Source organism: Vigna unguiculata, chromosome 8 (assembly GCF_004118075.2).
Source record: "Vigna unguiculata cultivar IT97K-499-35 chromosome 8, ASM411807v1, whole genome shotgun sequence".
Taxonomy (NCBI): Eukaryota; Viridiplantae; Streptophyta; class Magnoliopsida; order Fabales; family Fabaceae; genus Vigna; species Vigna unguiculata.
In genome coordinates, this window is record NC_040286.1 from 31,781,738 (window position 1) to 31,803,909 (window position 22,172).

The window sequence follows — 22,172 nt, forward strand, 5'->3', positions numbered from 1 at the left end:
TTTGAAACCTAGATTTGGAATAAGAGAACTCAATGGAGCTTGTATCTAGGAATGGGGCTTGACCCATTGGTTGTCTTAAGCCTTTGTGCATAAAGCAAATTTGCTTATTAAGAGTTCAAGGAATTGATTTTTTTTAATAAGGAAATTTAGGCTCAATCTTTTAAGGAATTAGGGTTTGAGTAATTTTGTGGGTTGGCATTAGCATATTAATGAAGAGGATGTTAAATTGTAGTTGCATGAGAGCATAGTTGGTGAATTCTAACCCCGGCAATATCAAGTCATATCATTTCTAATCTTTTCCACTCACTAAGTGCCTTTAACTTTCAAAGTTCAATTTTAATTATTTATGCAAAGTTTAATTTCATACATTAAAACTCAAAATATGGATTTATTCATTAGTTTAAATTAGTCACTAATTACGCAATTAATTAGTATACACGAGTCTCTTGGGAAACGATATCCCGGTCTTACCGGTTACTACTTGCGCGACTTGGTACACTTGCCAAAGTCTTAACAAGTTTTTGGCGCCGTTGCCGGGGACCCGTGTCTAATACTAGACTTTTGTGTGATTTTTGACCTATTTAGACTAAATTCTTTTGTGCATATTTACTATTTTTGTTTACTTATATACACACATTATTTTTGGGCTAACTTGTAGTTCGAGCTTGTCTTTTGTTGTTGCTCTATAGTTTATGCAGGGTAGGATCCGTACAAGGAGGACTGCATCTTCAGAACCACTCCTTGTTGATCCCGAGATAGAGAAAACTGCCCGTAGAAACAATAGTGCCACAAGGAGAAGACGAGCTCAAGCACAACAAGTTGTCCATCACTCTTCTGCTTCAGACACTCTTTCATCTACTTCTCAGAATCCTGATCCTTTGCCAGAAGAAGAAATGGCAGACAATCCTCATGGTGATGGTAGAGGTCGTGAAAGACGCACTTTGGAAGATTATGCAGCGTTCACAGGCCATGTTAACTTCAACAGTATTGCTAGGCCAACTGTCAATGCCACCAACATGGAGATGAAGCCAGCTCTTATTCATCTGGTGCAGAGTAATCAGTTCAATGGCCTGTCTCATGAGAATCCCTACACTCATCTGGCCACATTCTTGGAGATATGCAATACTGTGAAGATCCATCAAGTTCCTGATGAAGCCATACGCCTGAGTCTCTTCCCGTTCTCACTAGTAGGACCTGCAAAAGCCTGGTTGAATTCCTTTCCTGAAAATAGCCTCACTAACTGGGATGACGTGGTTGCAAAGTTCTTGAGCAAATATTTTCCCCAGTCCAAGGTTAATAAGGGAAAACAGGAAATCTCGGCATTTCAACAAGATATGGATGAGTCCTTGGGCCAAGCATGGGATAGATTCAAGGGACTGCTGAGGAAGACTCCCATTCATAGGTTTGATCAACCTACACAGCTTACTCTTTTCTTGGCAGGTCTTAAATCCCAATCAAAGTTGATGTTAGATGCCTCTGCCGGTGGGAGTATCAAGTGGAAGACGCCAGAGGAAGCTTATGAGTTAATAGAGAATATGGCCGCCAATGATAATGAAGCTTACACTGAGAGAGCCCATTCTCAAAAGAAGGGTATTCTAGAGCTTCAATCTCAAGATGCTCTATTGGCTCAAAACAAGATTATGACTCAGCAGCTGGAGACCCTCATGAAGAAACTGTCACAACTTCCTCAAGAGATTCAAAATGCCTCTATAGCTCAACTCCAACAAGTGCAAAGTTGTGAGTTATGTGGAGGAAACCATACTAATGGGCAATGTGCTATGCCAAGCACATCTCAAGAGGAAGTTAGTTATATGGGCAATCAAGGCCGATCAGGGAACTATAATCAAGGATGGAAACCTCACCAAAACATGGGCCAAGCAGGACCTTCCAATAGGCCCCCACATCAACAAACTTACCAACATCCCTCTTTAACTGACAGAACCTCAAAGCTTGAGGACATGATGCAACAGTTCTTGCAAATGTCAATTCAAAATCAAAAGAACACTGATGCATCAATAAAAAACTTGGAGGTGCAAGTGGGGCAATTAGCCAAGCAATTGGCTGATCAACGAGGAAGTTCTTTTTCCGCCAACACCGAAGCCAACCCCAAAGAGCAATGTAAGGCCATCTTCACTCGAAGTGGAAAGGAGGTTGGGTTAGGTTCTAAAGAAAAGGTGGAGGCTAGAGAAAAGAAAAAGAATGAAGAAGCGATTCAAGAGGAAGAAGTTGATGAAGAAATTGTAGCAGAGGAGGAAGTTAATAAAAGAGAGGAAAATGAAAAAGAGAAAAAGAAAAAAGAGAAAGTTGTTGTGAAACCCCTTCCCTATCCTCAAAATCCCTCAAGAAAAGAGAAAGAGAGACAGTTAGCTCGGTTCAAAGACATATTCAAGCAGCTTGAGATCAAGATTCCCTTTTCTGAAGCACTGCAACAAATACCCTCTTATGCAAAGTTCATGAAGGAATTCCTTGGAAAAAAGAAGAAATACATAGAAGAGGAAACCATTGAAGTGCAAGGGAATTGTAGTGCCATTATTCAGAAAAATCTTCCTCCAAAATTCAAGGATCCGGGTAGCTTCACCATCCCCTGCACCATTGGAAATCAAGATATGGGGAAAGCTCTTGTTGACTTAGGGGCTAGCATTAATCTGATGCCCCTATCTATGCTTAAAAAGATTGGTGGTCTCGAAGCCAAGCCAACAAGGATGACCTTGCAGCTAGCAGACAGCTCCGTCAAATACCCCTATGGTGTGGTGGAAGATGTGGTGGTGCAAATTGATAATCTTAAATTCCCAGTTGATTTTGTGGTGATGGAGATGGAGAAAGATGAAGGGGTACCACTCATTCTTGGGAGGCCATTCATGAAGACAGCCAAGGTTGTTATCAATGTGGATGATGGAACGCTAAAATTGAAAGACCAAGATGAGGAGGTGACGTTCAATGTTCTTGAAGCTGTGCAAGAACCGACTGATGAACAAACTAGTCTTAAGGGTGTCAATGAGGTCTTATCTGTGACTAGTAGACCTTGGCAAGCTTCAAAGTTGCTTGAAAACTGCTCCAATTGCTTCTCTACGAAGGTGAATGAAGAGAGGGAAGAGAAAGATGCTCTAGTTCACCACCACTCTTTGATGGGGACTAATGCGCTTAGACCCGGCCAACCAACTGTGATGAGAAAGGAAAGTTTGAAGATTTCTCCTGGAAGATTCAAGTCAAATTGGGCAAGGCTATGGGTTATTAGAGACATCAAAGTTGATGGAAGAATTGAAATTGAAGCTCCTTATTCTAGAAGGACTAAATTGGTGACTAGTGCTCAATTGAAGTTGTATAGGTGTGAGGTTGGGAAGGAGCACACCAAAAGCACCAACCAAGCTTAAGCGTCTTACCCGTCAGGCTCATGACGTTAAACAAGCGCTTCCTGGGAGGCAACCCAGCGCTCTAAACTCATTCTAGCTTTTAATTTTCGTTTTTTAAGATAGCTTTGTGTTTTTATGCATGTGTGAAGTGTGTTAGCATAGATTGTTGTGTTTGAATTGATGTTTGAACTTTGTGCTAATTTTGTTGCATGCATTTGTGAATTTGTGGAAGTATAATTTAGAATGTTGTTAAGCATGTTTAGTTTTAGGATGTGATAGCATGTGATTGTGTTCAACTTTTGTGCATCATAGAATGTGGTAGTTTAAAATTGGTTGTTTGTGAGAATAGTAGCAGCATAGCTTGTGTAGTGAATTTGTGTTTTAAGTTAAGTGTGCATGTGTTATGTGAATTGAATGTTTTGCTTGAGTGTGAATGCTTGGTTTGAAGTTGAAAAGACTGAAAAAGTATGTGTGCAAGAGTGAAAGGTTGGTGGGAGCACAATAGAGTTGAAGCCAACCCAATAATAACCCAAAAACACAAAAAAATTCCAAGACTGCAGTAATCGCCTGGCGGTTCACTCCCTCCCGCCAGGCGCCACCTGAAAAATTGATCCCTGGAAGCACTGCAGAACCCAGCCGCCTGGCGGCTCCCTAGCGCCTGCCTGGCGCCATACCAGAAAAAGAGGTCCAGAGTGATTTACTGGTATACCGCCTGGCGGTAGGTCCCGAGCCGCCAGGCGGTAGCGTTGCGCGAGGTCTGCTGGGCTTTTTAATTGTGTTCTTTTTCAGCTGGCCCAATCCCTCACCCTAACTTTCATTCACGCCTGGCGCCTCTTAAATCTCACCTCCCACATTTGCCAAACCCTAACTCTCAAATTCCCAATTTCTTTCCTAATCTTCCAATCCCGAATTCTCCTTTCTCACTCTCTAATTTCCCAATCTCTCACAAATTCAAACCCTAACCCTCACTCGCAGCTGCTCTCATCACTCCCACTCACACTCCCGCCAGGCGAAACCCTGCTCTTCGCCCTTTCCACGCACCAATCACTCTTCACTCTCATCCAACCAACACTTCTTGCAACACTCACGCTTGCATACACTCAAGTAATGTCTTCTTCTTGTGTTTTTCTCATGTTTTTAGAGTGTTGATGTTTGTTACTTAATAATCCCGTTTTGTTTCACTAGATTAGAGTTTCTTTCCTTTGAATCTCGTTATCACTGTTGTTTTGTGTTTAAAAACTCGTGTTTGTTGTGTGGGCTGCCATTGTGATGCTGTTTCTTTGCTGTTTTGTGCTGAAATTTTCAAAAATCCTGGCTGTTCTGTTTTGTGCCGCCTGGCGGTGGCCATTTTGGCCTGTTTTACCGCCAGGCGGTGGCGCCTAGCAGTGCCACTGCTGCAAGCTGGCGCCTGGCGGCAGTCTTGGAGGGGCCAGGCGGTGGCCCCTGTTTTTGCCTCTTTCTTTGATTTTCATGTGATTGTAGCTTGGGTTGTGAGGCACCAGTGCTACAATGGTTTTTGCATCTAAATGACTTGACATTTTTTTGCTCTAGTTTAGTCTTTAGATGCAATTAACTCTCTTTTTTATTGAATCTCTCACTCCAATGCTAACTTTAAATTGCCTCTTTGTACCAATGTTTATTTTGTAGATGGCATCCTCCTCAAATCCCAAAAGAATGAAGACCACCGTTGGCAACCCTTCGAAAGGGCAAAAGCGAAAGGAGAGAATTTACTCTCATTACTTCCTCACAAAGGATAATGAGGACCGCTTCCAAGTGGTTATGCAACGAAAGTTGGTGGCAGAGAGGAAAGTGATTCTTAAGCCCGGGGAGGTCAACGAATTTCAGCTGGAGTTGATCAGGCGTGGCTGGGAAAGGCTGGGTAGCTATCCTAGCACTTTTAGTGTAACCTTGGTGAAGGAATTTTATGCTAATGCCAAGGTTACCACCTCAGCAACCCCCACCTTTCTCAGTTATGTGCGGGGGAAAAGGGTGCCCTTTGATGCTGACACGATCAATGAGTTTTTGGGCACCCAGCTGGCTGATGATGTGGAGTGCCAGTTTTCGGTGTTGGATGATGAGGGCGTGGCGCCTGGAGAGCTGATCCAAGCACTCTGCTTGGCGGGTGAAGGATTTCACAGGGGTACGATTCAGAGAGGTTCCCTTCACCCCCTGGCCCGCTTCTGGTCAGGATTTGTGCACGCCAACATCTCCCCGTGCTCCCATGTGTCTGATCTTACGGAGGGACGCGCCACCATTTTATACACTATCCTGACAGGGCGGGTGATGGATGTAGGGCAGTTTATTGCAAATGAGATCCACCGGTGTGCCAACGCCGCTGGCAAGGCCGCTCTTGGCCATCCCTCTCTCATCACCCATCTTTGCAGCCTGGCAGGGGTGGATATTTCTGTACCCCCGTTGGAGAAAGCAACGCAGGACCTGGACTTTTCATATTTTCAGAGGTTCTGCTCAGTTGCTCCCAAACCCAGGAGGCGCCATCAGCCACAGGCAGAGCCTGAGCCAGAGCCCGAGCCCGAGGCAACACCCACCATTGACATGCGGTTGCAGGCTTTGGAGGCCAAGCTCGACCACCTTCAGCTCTTGGAACCCCAGATGCAAGCCTTATACCGGATGGGGATGGCCAATGCTGACATGCTTAGGGGTGTAAGACCCGGGAAAATTAAATAGTTATTTAATTAATTATTTAATTAGGACGGGTAATGAGAATATTCAAAGTAATAAATGTGGAGAACTATGACGTGGAAAGGTACTAGCTCAAGTGGTCGAGAGTACCTTCTTGTGTGTGAGGACTTGGGTTCAAGTCCTATGTGTGCCACTTGGGTGTTATTTAAATTGTGTGTTTTTGTGTGTTTTTATATTGGATGCGTGTTGTCATGATAAATTCTTAAAATTGTAGGATTTATCATGAAATAAGGATTGGTTGCATGGTTTGACCTTGGTTTGGTATGTGCATGAGAGTGGGTTCAAGCCTTGGTGAGAACTAAATGATTTCTTTTTTTTTGGCCAAATTATATTTCTGCATGGAATTTGAAAGGGGCAGCATAACCTAGTCGTATAAGGGGCTGAAAAATCAGATTGAATGACCCACCCAATGGTTATTAAATCCCTTTTTAAATAATTCTCGTTTTGGGAAAGTGAGTGAGTGAATAGGTTACCCATAAGCCAAGAGAGAGAGGGAATTAGTGAAAAGAGAGGTGCTGTGGTACGTGGGGAGGACTCTGGACAGAAGTTTTGGTGGGTTTAGGATCGAAAACAGAGGGAAAGTAAGGGGAAGAACTAACGTGGGAGTGTGAGCAAGGGCAAGGAGATTTCGATTGGAGCGCGCACTCATTGATTCGTAAATTGAAGCAAATTCCAGGTTAGGGGAGTTGTTTTTCGTGTCTTTTTAATTGTAATTGAATAACTGCGCGATGCCTTTGCTCATTGTATGATCACTGCATCATTTCTGCACTGTTGTATTGAGGTTTCTGGATTTTTCCAGAAACCGCCTGGCGGTTCATCCCGTACCGCCAGGCGGCTCATCAGGTTTGTTGTGTTGTTCTTGTTTTGGCATGATCCGCCTGGCGGCGATGAATTTCTGCCAGACGGCGCGACATTGTTCGCGTTCTATCTTCGTGAATTGTGATACTGTATGTATGAGAACCCTTATGGGTTCTAAAATTGGTTCATATAGCTTTCATTGGATACCTTGTTGATCTGAAATCAGTTGAAATTTGGGGGGGGTGGTGGAGTCCTAGGTATACTCGGGCATGAATTGAATCAGGTTATTCTCGAGGGTAAAGATCGAGTGATCTATATGGATTGATTTAGGGGCAGGAAATTAGTCGATTATATATGTATTGTTATAGCTTGGATAATGTAAGTAATGGGAATGAGTACTGGAAAGAGGATTGACTCTGTCATAGGTACGAATAAACCTGGTTTACGCAGGTACTGATGCTCCGCCTGGCGGCAAGCAAGGCGCCGCCAGGCGATAGCGCGGTCAGGGGGCTGTTTTGTGGGATTTTGGAAATAGAAAGTGAAGGGAATTGGGAGTGTGTGAGGTTTTACGACAATTTGGTAATGTAGAAAGGGACGAAATACTATATTGAATAACCGGGAGAATGGTAGCTTATGATGTTGGATGGATTATCTAAGGAAGGAAGGGAGAAGGGAAAAATTTAGTTAAGAGATTCTGTTTTAGAGGCATAGTATTCGTTTACGTGTAATCGGATAGGTACTGAATATGACTTACTGAAGTTTAGGTAACAATTGAGGATACATGTACTAGGGGATGACCATTGGTCAGGTTATAAATCTCTTACGATTAGAGTTATAGGCACTAGAGAAAAATGTGATGGAGAATAATTATGCATGAGGAATCATGGGGGAAGTATTCTAATGATGCTGAGAGTAAAGCTTTGGCTATTACAGGGTAGGGTACATGGTAGCGAGAAAGAAGGTGTTGAACTTTGGACTGTGTTCGTAGAAATGAAAGGAGTTGCTTTAATAGGTTAATGTTCAGTTAATGTGAAAACTTGAATTGTTGGTTTGGCCATGGTAAAGATTAGGTGCTTGATACTTCTGATAGTTGTGAGACTAACCATAGTAGAAAAAAAAACCAGAGGGGTCCTGCTACTGATACGGCGCCTGGCGGCACGGGTACGTGCGCCAGGCGATGAGACTAACGTCAGGGGTCCCTGTTTCGCTTGGCGCCTGGCGGCACGGTGTGCTCCGCCAGGCGGTGACGAGAAAACAGTGGGGTTTTTGGGAGAACGCTGGCGCCTGGCGGGAGGTGAATACCGCCAGGCGGTCTGGAGCAATTTCGCCTGGCGACGTGTGGGTCGGGCCAGGCGGAAACGCTGTTGTTCTTGCATTTGATGTGTTGTTTTGTTAAACTGACAATGATGCTTGGATCAAGAGATGTTGTGCCATGAGCGGGTAGGTTCATGGATGGTGTGACATGTGATGATATGAGCGGGGAGGTTCATATCAAGTTACTCTCACGTGGGGATACGAGCGGGGAGGTTCGTATGTTCCGTGCTCACGTTGAGAGATGCCACGTGCGGGGAGGTACGGGGGCTGGTGGATCACATGTGTTGGACTACGGGCGGGTAGGTCCGTAGAGCAGGACTACGAGCGGGGAGGTTCGTAGAGGCAGGACCACGAGCGGGCAGGTTCGTGTGAGCATCAGATTCCCGAGTTCAAGGCTAACACTATGTATGATTTGAAGACTGTTAAGTCTTGGGGTTAGGGTCTTGGCCAAGATTTATAGATAATGATTAAGATGGGTAAATGATCTATTTTGTGTTTATATTCTTGTTATTTTATTTTCTCAGCTCACCCTTTCTGTTTGTGTGTGGCGATGATCGTGTAATTCGTTACACGGGAGCAGATGTTGACACAGGTGGTGCTGAGGATGCTCAGATGGCGGAGTGAGGGGCTAGCATGGGAGTAGTGCTAGGGTTTTGATAAATTGTAATTTATATTTTAAATGCAAATTTTGAGAACTTGTAACCTTTTATGAATTCATTTATGGGTTTTGGCGAGCTATCGTATTAAATTAAAATTTTCCCGCGTTGGTATTTTTATCGAGATGGCTATTAAAGCAAATGTTTATTTTAAATATTATTTTTAAGTAATATTCCCTAGGGATGTTACAAGGGGCATCTCCCTAACTATTCCTAAGCTGCACACCCCATCAGCTGAGGAGTTTGCTGCCACTGTTGCTTGGCCTGGGGCCCAAGCCACTACTACTGGGGGAGGTGGAGCCTCAGCTGTTGGTGATAATGACGAGGAGGAGCTAGATGAAGAGGGCGAGGATGACGCCTGAGCATTTGGAGAGAGTGATTCACATTTTGCAGGACTTGTTTTGTTGATAGTCCTGATTTATTTTATGCTTTTAGTTTTCAGTCTTAACTTTCTTTTGATAGTATTGAACTTTTTAGCATAGTGTAGAACTTTGTAACTTGGTTGTGGTGAACTAATCTTTTGCATTGAATTACTACTTTTCATGATCATCTTTTGTGCTTGTTATGAAATGATGTTGAATTGGCTTGTGAGCATAAGCTTGTGGTTGTTCTCATTTTGATATAGTGATGCTTGAGTTTAATTGTGATCAATGATTTTGGCATATGTTGACAATTGTGGAACACAAATACCCTGTGAGAGGTTGTGCCCCAGAGTTGAATTGTGTGAATGCTATCACTGTGGACTCATAATTGACTTTGCTTGAGTTCATTTGCTATTCATTTACTTGCATGCTACAGGTGATCAAGGCCATCTTTCTTTTTCTTTACATAATTGAGCCAATCCTTTTTAAGTTGATTTCTTGTGCAAATCCTTTGAGTCTTCTTTGAGCCTTAAAGATAATATGTGTCATTCCTTGAACCTTGAGCATAATGAAGATATTGACTACCTTACTTTGAGCTTGAGAGAGCAAATGATTGTTAGTCATGAGTATGGTTCAAGTTTGGGGGAATTATTGCTAATACAAGGGAGCATGAGAAAATTTGTAAATTTTTTGGTTCATTCAAAAAAAAAAAAGAAGAAGAAGAAAAGAAAAGAAAAGAAAAGAGAAGAAAATTGGTGCAAGCAAGTTGGGAATTGGTTTCATTTGTTCAATAGAGAAGGGAGAAAAATACGTTCATGATTTGATTAGTTGCTCTCTTAGCTCAAAGTACTTTTGTTATCCTGAAAAACCAAATTTCCTTCTTAGCCTAGCCACGATACAAGCCATAAAAGACCTTGTGATGATAGCATGCTTGTGAAAGTATTAGACATTTTGAACAAAAAAACAAAGTTAAATTGTGTGACATTGTGATGGTAGAGAGAATGTTGTTTATATCCATACACAAGTGGGCTTGAGTGAAACACTTGTTCTTGTGAGAAGTGGTTCCCATTGATCAAGGAAACATTTTGCCATGATTGTTGATCCCTTATAAACTCTTGCATGCACTTGTGATATTTTTGTTTTGTGAACACCATAGCTTTAGTTTGCCTTGCTAATGAAACACATGTGCTACACAATCTTTCAAATAAGAGCAAGCACAATTGACATATGTTTTCTTGATTTGCTAGATCATTGCAATTGTGTTGTTCATCTAGGCCAAGTTACCTTTTTGCTTGAGGACAAGCAAGGTTTTAAGTTTGGGGGAGTTGATAATGTTAATTTTTACCATTATCCAAGCTATATTTCATTAGCAAAATCATCTCTTCCAAAGCTTTTAACCTACTTAATCCTCAATTTTACCTTACTTTTGTAAATAAATACATTTTGGGTTACATTTATCTACATATACCACTAATCCCCATTTTTTGTGTCCTTTTTGTAGATGGGAAGCTTTGTCCAAAAATCCAGATTAATGAGTGACCCGAAATAGTAAGGAGAAGAAGAAAAATGTCAACAGGAAGCGCCTGGCGACACGAAGCAAGCGCCAGGCGGAACAGACCGCCAGTCAAGCGCCAGCCAAGCGCCAGCCAGGTGCCCTTGTTACGAACCGCCTGGCGGTAACTGGACACCGCCGGGCGGTAGCTGCCAGTTTTGCCCCCTGTTTGCCCGATACCGCCTGGCGGTGAGACCCTGCCGCCAGGCGCCATTGTTCGCTGATGTGGCAAGTTGGCTCCTTTTCTTTTGTTTTCGCGAGGGGAAAAGTATCTTTGGCATTTTGGAGGCACGAAGAACACATTTGGAGAGCTTGGAGGAGTGCTAGGGCTTGTGGGAACAGCTCCATCTTCCTCTTTGTATCTCTTTCTCTTCCATCTCTTCCATTTTTAAGCTTGAGCTCTCCATGGCAATGGAGAGCTAAACCCATTTTTGTTGGGGTTAGATGTAGCCACGAAACTCTTGTGTAAATGCAAATGTTTTGATTATATATATGATTCTTTCATTAATTGCTAGTCTTCTTATTTCTTCACTTAAAGCTTGCATTGATTTAGCCATCTCTTGCTTGATTTTTGGTTCATGGGGTGTGAAAATATCTTTTGAAACCTAGATTTGGAATAAGAGAACTCAATGGAGCTTGTACCTAGGAATGGGGCTTGACCCATTGGTTGTCTTAAGCCTTTGTGCATAAAGCAAATTTGCTTATTAAGAGTTCAAGGAATTGATTTTTTTTAATAAGGAAATTTAGGCTCAATCTTTTAAGGAATTAGGGTTTGAGTAATTTTGTGGGTTGGCATTAGCATATTAATGAAGAGGATGTTAAATTGTAGTTGCATGAGAGCATAGTTGGTGAATTCTAACCCCGGCAATATCAAGTCATATCATTTCTAATCTTTTCCACTCACTAAGTGCCTTTAACTTTCAAAGTTCAATTTTAATTATTTATGCAAAGTTTAATTTCATACATTAAAACTCAAAATATGGATTTATTCATTAGTTTAAATTAGTCACTAATTACGCAATTAATTAGTATACACGAGTCTCTTGGGAAACGATATCCCGGTCTTACCGGTTACTACTTGCGCGACTTGGTACACTTGCCAAAGTCTTAACAAAACTCTATAAAAATAAAAAATAAATAAACATTGTACATATAGATTATGTTAAGTACAATTAAGTATCTTCTTCCTAACTACATAAAAAAAACCCTGCAAATAAGCCTCCATAGCCTTATAAAAAATAGACATTCATTAAATTATATTTAGGTTTAAATACATTGATGGTTGAAATTTGTTCAATTTGGTCCTCATATTTTTGAAATATTCAAAAAATACTATTTTTTTGTAAATTGTGGTTAATTTGGTCTTTTTTGTGATGATAATTAAATTATTAACAGAAGGTGAACATGGATTGTCATATGTCATTTCGTGAATTTTTTAAATTTTTTGTTAATATTTTTTTATTTTAAAAAAGTTGTCCGCGTATCAAGTCAGCATCATAATACAAGGTAGTGTCAGTGTCACATGTTAAGCCAGTGTCACTGTCACATGTCAAGTTAATATCATTGCCATGTGTCAATGTAATGTGTCTTATATTCCATTCAGTCTCATTTTTTGTTAATTTTATTCAATTTTATCTCAATTTTGTCCTTCTTCAAATTGATTAAATTTAATTTTTATATAAATGTTATACTGGAATTTTTATTAAAATTTAAATTTACATTAAATATTTATTTCATTATTGTTAAATCAACCATAATTATATTATTGGAAATAAATTATAATATTTATGTTTGATCTTTTCTGCATGTAAAAAATAGGTTTATAGTTGGTTTAAAAATAATGATTAATTTTTCTTCTAATTTTAAAAATAATGAAAAATTTCCTACTAATATTAAAAATAATGAAAAAATTTTCTTCTAATTTTAAAAATAATGAAGAAATTTCCTTCTAATTTTAAAAATATTTAAGAATTTTCCTTATCATTTTAAAAATAATGAAGAATTTCCCTTCTAACTTTAAAAAATAACAAAGAATTTTCCTTCTAATTTTAAAATAACAAATAAATATTTAATATAAATGCGAACTTTAATAAAAATAATGTATAACATTTAAATAAAAATTAAATTTGTTCCATGTAGAAAGAGACAAAATTATGACTGAATAGTAAACAAAATTAATTAAAATTAAGACTAAATTAAACAAAATTAACGAAAATTATAACTCAATTGAATATAAGACATGACGTGACAGTGACCTAGTTTGACACGTAATGTCACAATGTTAAATTGACACATGGAGAATCAAAATTAAAAAATATATTAAAAATATTAAAACAAATAAAAAACAAATTAAAATTAAAAAAAATATGAAATGACAGTAATAGTCACGGTTCACCTTCCACTAACAATTTAAACATTATCACCAAAAAGAACCAAATTAATCATAATTTACAAAACTAAAACTTTTTAAAATATTTAAAAAAATAAGAATTAAATCAAATAAAATAGACAAAATGTGAGACCAATAATAGTTGAGCCTTATGTTAATCATTAACTAGAATAAGATTTTTGTTTGGAAAGTTAGACAAAAACCCTTAATTACACTAAAATCATTCCAAAATTATTAAGCTAAAATAAATAAGATTTGAGACATGAAATAAGAATACAACCAACACTAATTAACTATTTTTACTTATAAATTTTCATATTTTTTATATAATGAGTTTGTTTATTAAAAACGTTTTTATTTTAACTCCTGAACCTAATCAACTTAAATACTCATATCTACAATATGAAAATATATATAATCCTATTTTTACTTAGATTATTTTCTCAAGTGAGACTGTGTAATGATAAAATCTAAATAAATAAATAAAATACCAAAGCATGAACAGTGAGAGAAAATGAAAGCATGGCATAGTGATTTAGAAAGAAACTATTAAACCAATGAACTCTTTTGACTCAAAATAAAAGTGCATTTGATATTTTGTTTGATGAGAGTGTGTATGTGTATGTGTGCAAAAACAGTTTATAGTTTCTTTATAAGCTAATTTGTATGAATTTTCCAAATTATATTTTGCTATACTACTTTTAATTTACAAAGAAAGTTTACTTAAGTTGGCTAGATGAGATTCAAAGGTTATGTTGTGAATAGAAACAAAAAAAAAGTTAAGATTAGAAAGAGGAGCCACTAATTACGAAATACCTAAGATATCAGTCAAAGACTAATGATTATCTATAAAACTGATAATTATTTATATATATTTTTAATAAAAATATATTCTATATAATTATTTTAAATAATATATTAAGATTGAGTTAACCATAATTAAGAACTCAAATTCAATTTTAAATAAAATATTAGTAAAACAACGTAGAAACATATAAATGGTAAACTTCTAATAATAAAAATGATAATGATATTGAATATAAAAGTTGAACAATATAAATGAAATGTAAAAAATAGACTATGTATAATTACAAAAGATAAATTTAAAAAAAAATGTATGTAAAAATACAAAGATAATGCAAAACATTGTAAATAATAAATCATGTCAAAATATATAAAAATATAGTACATTATTTAAAAATACAAGGATCAGATGTTTACTTAACTCATTTAGTATGATCATCATATTTTAACACAAACTCATATTTAAAACTCGATGTTTGTCTCAAAATAAGAAATTGTAAATAGTTTAATAATTGGCCTCATATAAAAAAAATACAAATAAGTTGAATAAATTGAAAATGATGTATGATTTTTTGTTATTCATTTTACGTTTTTCTAATCACTAATTAAACATATGCATTGTAAATTATTTTGACAAATTCATGAATTTTATTTTACTCCATTTCAAATCTCATTTTATTTATTAAATTATTTGTATACAATTGGATTCTATTTTCCGATGTATTAATATTGATATCAATTGATAAAATAAATGAAATTAATTAACACATTGATCAAAATACCACATGGAGAAATTAAATTTCTAATAATTTAAAAAGTACAATTATAATTACAAATTAAAAAGATAAAAACATACATAAAAAAGCTAAGTTATTATATCGTTAAAATACAATATCATTAAGGTTTTTTTCCCCAAATGGTGCAATTTTAATCATAATTTTCTAAATTAGAGCACTTTTTTTAAAAATTAAGTCGTGCGAAAATGACACGACTTCGACCTGAAGAAGTCGTGCCAAAGTGAGACGACTTTGATTAAGTTGTGCTAAAGTCGTCCCAAATCGCAGAGACTTCAATATCTTTTATGAAGTCGTCACAAACAGAGACGACTTCACTTAAATTAATTACTTCGTCGAAACCAAAGTCTTGTCATAATGAGACCACTTCATAACAAGGAAAGTCTTGTCATATAATGGCACGACTTCTCAACAACACAGAAGTTTCTCCATGTTAGCACGAATTCAGCTTATTTTAATTAAAATTGTCTGATGTTGGCAGGACTTCTTTATTGTGAAACTGCACCATCTTGGCACGACTTACCCTTCACTGGAATTTAAAAGAAATTTGCACCATTTTGATAATTGCATAAATAAATTACACCATTATGGGAAAAAAACCCATCATTCACATTACTTTATGAAAATAAATTACAATTACAAATACATCAATAAATCAATAATTAATATGAATAAAGCTCAAGATAAATAGGTTAATAAATCATTTTTAATAAATTAATTAATTAATGAACCATAGACAAATGAAAACATAGAAAATCTACACAATGTAGATGAGTATTTAGTGTTATGCTTCTTTTGAAAATAAGTTAAATAAAGTAAATATTTAATTAAGTTCGAGTCTCTAACAAACTTAAGAACATTCAATTCAGTATTTATTAATTTTTTGTGATTTAATTAATTTTTCAAATTTTAAAATATTCTTAATATTAATAAGGTTTCCTTCTCTCAATTGTAAAATCTGATTTTGCATTATTTCACTTCCATTTATTTCACCTCATCAACTTCTCTTGTTGAAATATGTGTTTATATGTTCTGAAAAAATAAATCACAGTAAAAAATATTAATATATTTCTTCTATTATTTATTTACTTCGAGTAAATGATTAATAGGTTGTAACAACTCAAAAATAGAGTAATTTTATTTTTAGAATTTATACATTATAGATATTAAGCAATAAATTTTCCAAAATAACAACTTAATTAATAAAAAGAAGGAGATATATTTGAAATTTTTCTATGAGAATGAAATGATTTAATAAAAAAATATGACTTGATGACGCTCAAAATTAAGAAAAAAGTTTAGAAAGATAGTAATTTTATAAAATGAATTTGAGTTATTATAAAATTTATTTATAGTTTTGACTTTTTATTATTAAAATATTTTACTATTTGAAAATAAATAATAAATTTAAATTATTTTCTAGACTCTCATATAGGTAAACTTTCTTTTGTGAAAAATATTTAAATTAATAATTTCAATTAAAACTTCTAATCTTCTGTATAGTCTCGTATCATTTAATTATCAATATTCAAAATGACATATTTAATATTGAATACATTTATTAATATTTGTATTAATGTTAGTGAAAAACGACTACTTAACGGTTATGAAAAATAATATTTTTATTAAATAGTTATAAAAAATAACACTCTTTATATTTCTTGTGTATGGATTAACAAAAACCGTTATAAAGAGAATTATAGCATTTACTAATATAAAAAGAAGATATAGATATTTTAAATATATTGGAATTATTCTAAAATTGTGGTAAATAAATATTACTGAATAAGAATTTACTCACGTTTTTTATTATTTTATATATACTGAATTTGTTGTAAAATTAAATATTACTTATTAAAAATTAATGTAAAATTTTGAGCGTTGTAAATAATTCATTTTATGAAATATACAGAGTATGATAGACATATCTACCATTTTTTTTAGAAAAATGAGTTTTCATTTTTTCTTTTTAAAATTCTAAATTACAAAAACACAAATTTTCAAATAAGTTCATGATAGATAAAAAGATTATAAGAACTCAAATTTCATCTTGTTAATCCCTTCTCATTTTTCTTAAGTATAAATAAATATTTTTCTCCAAATTGAAATTGTTCCTACTATTTATTTGTCAACTTTAAATCCTCGTGAATACCAAGACAAAAAGTTTAATATGCAATGTCTATAAAATTGTTATTAATATAATTATTTAAAATATAATTAATTAAAAGTTCTCTGTAATAAAGATTAATGAAGGTAATATTGAACATATTAGTTAACTGTAATTCCTCCATGATCCCAATTTAGGAAACAACAAATTTCAAAACAATATCTAAATTGTAATCAATAAATAATTTAAAACATAATAATTGCAATTCATCCCTCCACAATGACATTGTATAACAATTAATTATAATTAGTTTGATTTTATTCATTTGTTAGAAATGCAAACTATTATATTTCATTATGCAATTTCTCAAATGACATAACTCTATTAAACGTAATAAATTAATTATAACTCCTCCCTTATAATAAAAAGCAATATTTTTAGCAATAAATATAGTAATCATTTATGACTCATCAATTTTTTTATTGTTGGTTCATGTAATCCATTTATCCTCCACTCATTTAATGTTTTCTTGAATGCTATGGATTATAAAGAGGCTATTTCATAAGCTGATCCAATAGGCACTCATTTTATTTGATAGATAGAAGGATTCTGCATAAGAAATGATCAAGATATTGTTCTTTGTATTTTGGTTGGTAAATAGCCATGATAGTCATAGAGTTCATGCTACTCTCATAGATGATTTTGAGATAGAAAGACAATTACAAGTCATTAACAAACCCTCAGTGAAAAGTATTCAAGTACATATTCTTCTTCTATTTCATTCTATTCTTCTACTTTATATGGATAATTAATATTTTTATATATTATGTATTTTGAATTTGATACACAGAGTTTGGATATGTCGTTGATTGCGTTGATATTTATAAACAACTAGCATTTGATCATCCTTTATTAAAAGACCACAAATTACAGGTACATCCTATTTTCTTAATATCTTCAATTAGGGTTAATTTGTAGTCAATTTTTTTATAACATTTGTTCTATTTATTTACAGAGAAAACCTAGCTTTCGAAACTCATTTGAGAAGACAAGTATGAAAAAATCATCGAATCAACTCATATTTGAACTTCAGAAAGAAAAATGTCCAAGGGGAACTGTTCCCATTCGGAGAACAACAAAAGATTGTCTCATTCAAAGAAGATCATCATTCTATAATCAAAGCATGGTTCAAGATGTTCCCGGCCTTCATGTAAATTTTTTCTTGTATTTCAGATCTTTTTTAATTGTATTTCTACATAATGTCTTTGTCTCATTCTTTTTATTTGAATCATTATTTAATTCAATGTTGTGGATGTCTCATTTTTTTTATTTGAATCATTATTTGATTCAATTTTGTAGATGGCAGAAATATATGTTAAACCAAGTTATGGTCCCTTTTATAAAGTTAAGGGATCAAACAACATTTATAATCCAAGACTCATGAAGAATAATCAAGAAAGCATTTCTCATATATGGGTTGAGAACGGAGGAAATAACAAAATCGCTTTCGGGTGGCATGTGAGTTTTGATTGATATAGTTATCTTTAGGTTAAATATGTTTGTTTCCAAACTAATATAAAATATTGTGAACTAAATTATAAAGTATTTTGTACCTACAATTATGAAAGTCAAATAAAACATTTTTTTTCATCAAATGACATGTGGACATTATATTATAGTTCATGGCAAAACTTTGTTTATCACATGAAAAACACTCCACATACCATTTGTCGAGAGAATGTTTTTTATAGTATTCATAAAATGCAATGACTAAATATTTTATAATTTAATTTAAGAACAAAACACAATTTTTAATAATAATTTGTGAATAAAAACATATTTAATTCATTATTTTTTCTTATTAAGCAATTATACCCTTTTACATTTATTGAGTTTTAATCTATACTTATTATTTAATTTGTGTTAAAGGTGGCTCCCCTAATATATCGTGGTGATACTGGAACTCATATCTTCTCGGCATGGACAGTAAGAAAAGATTTATTTATTTGTTTCTAGTCTTTACTTTCTTTTCTCTAGTTAAGATCCTTACTAACCCTATAAAGATACATTATGCTATATGATAATTTTATTCATAAATGTTACAGTCAGATAATTTCAAGCATACAGGATGTTACGATCTTCAATGTTCAGGTTTTGTCCAAGTTAATCAGTTTCATTACATTGGTTCACGCATGTCCAAGACATCTATCTACGGAAACACATCAATTGAGTCTACAATTTCTATTACTATGGTCATGTTGATTCCTATACAACTTCACAATCAACTATATACAACTTTCACTATAAAATGTTAAAAATAATGTTATGTAATTGACAAACACAATATACATTTTCAGGACCCACAAACTGAAAATTGGTGGTTGAATATTGCTGGGCGAGATATTGGATATTATCCAGCAAAATTATTCTCAAACATGAGCTCGGCAGAACGAGTGGGATGGGGTGGGAGAACAATGACTCATCATGGCATTCCCAGTCCTCAAATGGGATCTGGATATTTTCCAGATCAGAACTTTGTTCATGCCGCCTACTTTAAGTTTATCTCCATTCAAGATCAAGTAAGAAAAGATTTAGAACCCGACACAGACATGACAGAGACACTAGCCGACAAACCCAATTGTTTTAATGCCCAACACTTTGGAGCTCTAGGAAGAGATGTTGGAAATTCTCTCCAATTCGGGGGACCTGGTGGCGAGTGTGGCGATTAATGAAAGGAAGATCAAACTCTATAAGAAACTGAGAATGAACTGATAAAGCATTTATGTCCATCCATCAATAAACATTGTGAAATCTTCAACATTTGCTTTTGCTTCTAAAACTTTAATTATTTATTTCCTCTCTATTATTTTTTTCTCTCTCTCTTCATCTCCCAATCCTCCAAAATTTCATTCGAGTTTTAGATTCTTCATAAAAATATAAAGTTAAAATATAATGATTTTTTTTTCTAGTTTTGAAAATCCGACTTATGATTATATATGCAAAGGAGGTAAAAAGATGAGACTTGGAAAAATAAGTTGTGACATGGTAAAGCATTATAAATGAATAATTCATTTTATGTAAATTTATTTCTCTCGATAATGAACCAATAATGCATGATATAGTTGGTAATCGTGATATGATAAAAGTTATTATATATCTAAACGACCTACATTCACATGTTTATACAAGTGAAAAAGAAATTACAAAACTTAGATAAATTGACTTAAAATGTGGTTGGTAGAAGAAGGCGACAATAAGACTATGTTAGGCAATGATAAAAATAAACTTATATTAGAATCAGAGGTGGGATCCAAACCAACTTAGTCGGAGGTGGGTCCTAACTCAGTTAGAAGTGAGATTGACTCTACACAATACAATGTGGATTTGTCACGACTCGACTAGTTGTGAAACTAACTTTATTTGACTTGACTTTATTAAATTGGACCTGACTTGTCTTAATCTGAGGTAGACTTAACTCAACAAAGTTTGAGGTAAACTTGACAACTCAGTCTAACGTGAGTCCAATGTGACTTAACTTAACTCGATCCAACGTTTGTCTAACTCTACTTGACTTGACAATGAGTTCTAGCTCACCACATTTTTTAGCCAAGTTGAGTCGGAAAAAATTCTTTTGTTTACATGTGGGTCAAACTCAACCCGACTCATTTTACTTATGGATTAAATAAGTTTGAGTCAAATTGTTGGTGAGTTAACCATGATCCACCAACCTATATTAATTTTCTACCATTTTTTAAAATTTTTTCTTATAATTATTTGTTAGTTCTACTTTTGTAGGTTGATAATTTGATATTTTTTAAAATTAGAATATTGTTCAACAAGTTTGAATGCTTAATTTATTTGTTTATCCAATTATATATATTGATACTTTAATTGTCAATAAAAAGAAAATAATAAAATTAAAATTGGTATAAAAGATACTTAAACTCATTTACAAAATTTAAAATAGAATTATAAAATTGAAAAGGTAGGACACAAGATTGAAAAGTCAATCTAATTGTTTCGTCTCCCTTGTGGTATCCGGCCTTGTTTTCAATTACCAAATTACATTTAATTTAGGCTTACCTAGTAATTTGGTTCTTACATTTAAGTATATGATTCACTTTGGTCTTACAATTTTGTTTCCTCAATAGGGCCCAATATTTGTTAAGGTGAGTCAATGTGCTGCTTCCCATTAAATTGATGTTAACATGTGTATCTTTTATCTTGAAACTCCTCCGAGTTATCCTTTCCTCCACCTCCTACCACCTTCTTCTACCAAGTGTAGTTAAAAGAAAACAAAATTAAGATTCTAGATTATCACCAAGTGTAGTTAAAAAAAAAAATGAGATTTTAAATTATGTTACTATGCTCCGGTGAGAATTTTGCTTTTGAAATTGCATAAATATCGTTATCCTTTTAATGCAATGATGCTTTTTCTTCTGAAAATGATGCATAGTGGAATACTTATTGAGAGGTGGAGGAAGGTTGTACACGAAGGTGGAGGAAAAAAAATAGAGGGATTTCAAGATAAAATATTATCTAAATTTTACTCTTTAATTTGTATTAACTTCAATTTATTGAAACAAATCAAATTGAGTATTTAATAAATATTGAAACTCAATTAAGTAAAATAAAATATAAAAATTAAATTGATTTATAAATCTAATTACAGGAATCAAATTACTACTTTAATATTTTATTTATTAAGTGATTTAACAAATTTATATTAAATTTTCTTCGATTTTAATTTTCTAACTTATTTTTAAGATACCTGTTTAATATTTTTACCCATAATGTTTAACTTTTTATCAATTGCTATTTTATATTTATGTAATTGTAGTTTTTTTTTTATGATTGGCATTATCGGAAAAAGAAAAAAATATATGATTTTAATATTAAATACTAGATAATGGCATCTTTCTTTTATTGTAATTTTTATTTTTTTGTTAATTTTTTTTTTAATTAGTACTTAAAAACAGTAAAAGATCGTCTTCGGACATGATTATGTGTATATAGTTTCTCGTAAAAATAAAAATTTGACCAAATTTTATAATCATTAAATATTTTATGTTTTTATTAAAAAAATAATTAGTATTTAAAACATTAAAAGATGGTGTTCGGACATGATTATATGTATAAAGTTTCTCGTGAAAATAAAGAAGATACAAAATTTTATAATCATTAAATATGAGAATGAAGAAGATGAGATGGTCAAAACCCTTCTATCATCCCTAATTATGTACTAACTGAAAAAATTTATTAACACAACTTAATTATATATTCCCCTCCTTATTCGATGCAAGGGATTTATTATATTATCGCCTTTTAGTTTTTGGACACTTAACT

The 22,172-nt window shown here is 34.1% G+C and overlaps 1 protein-coding gene across 1 annotated transcript; it reads left to right on the plus strand.

Moving 5' to 3' along the window:
• Window positions 1–17,446: 17,446 nt before the first annotated feature.
• Window positions 17,447–19,555, plus strand: LOC114195116. Its single transcript, XM_028085508.1, has 7 exons — window positions 17,447–17,576; window positions 17,677–17,759; window positions 17,842–18,036; window positions 18,186–18,344; window positions 18,756–18,812; window positions 18,932–19,078; window positions 19,184–19,555. The coding sequence occupies exons 1-7, from the start codon at window positions 17,447–17,449 to the stop codon at window positions 19,553–19,555; spliced, it is 1,143 nt and encodes a 380-aa protein (XP_027941309.1).
• Window positions 19,556–22,172: the final 2,617 nt, after the last annotated feature.

What these genes read in the sequence shown, in the direction of transcription:
- LOC114195116 (XM_028085508.1), top strand. Translation starts at nt 17,447, where the DNA reads ATGATCAAGATATTGTTCTTTGTATTTTGGTTGGTAAATAGCCATGAT. An exon ending in TAAAAGACCACAAATTACAG is followed by an intron (nt 17,760 to 17,841) that starts GTACATCCTATT and finishes ATTTATTTACAG; the next exon opens with AGAAAACCTAGCTTTCGAAA. An exon ending in AAATCGCTTTCGGGTGGCAT is followed by an intron (nt 18,345 to 18,755) that starts GTGAGTTTTGAT and finishes TTTGTGTTAAAG; the next exon opens with GTGGCTCCCCTAATATATCG.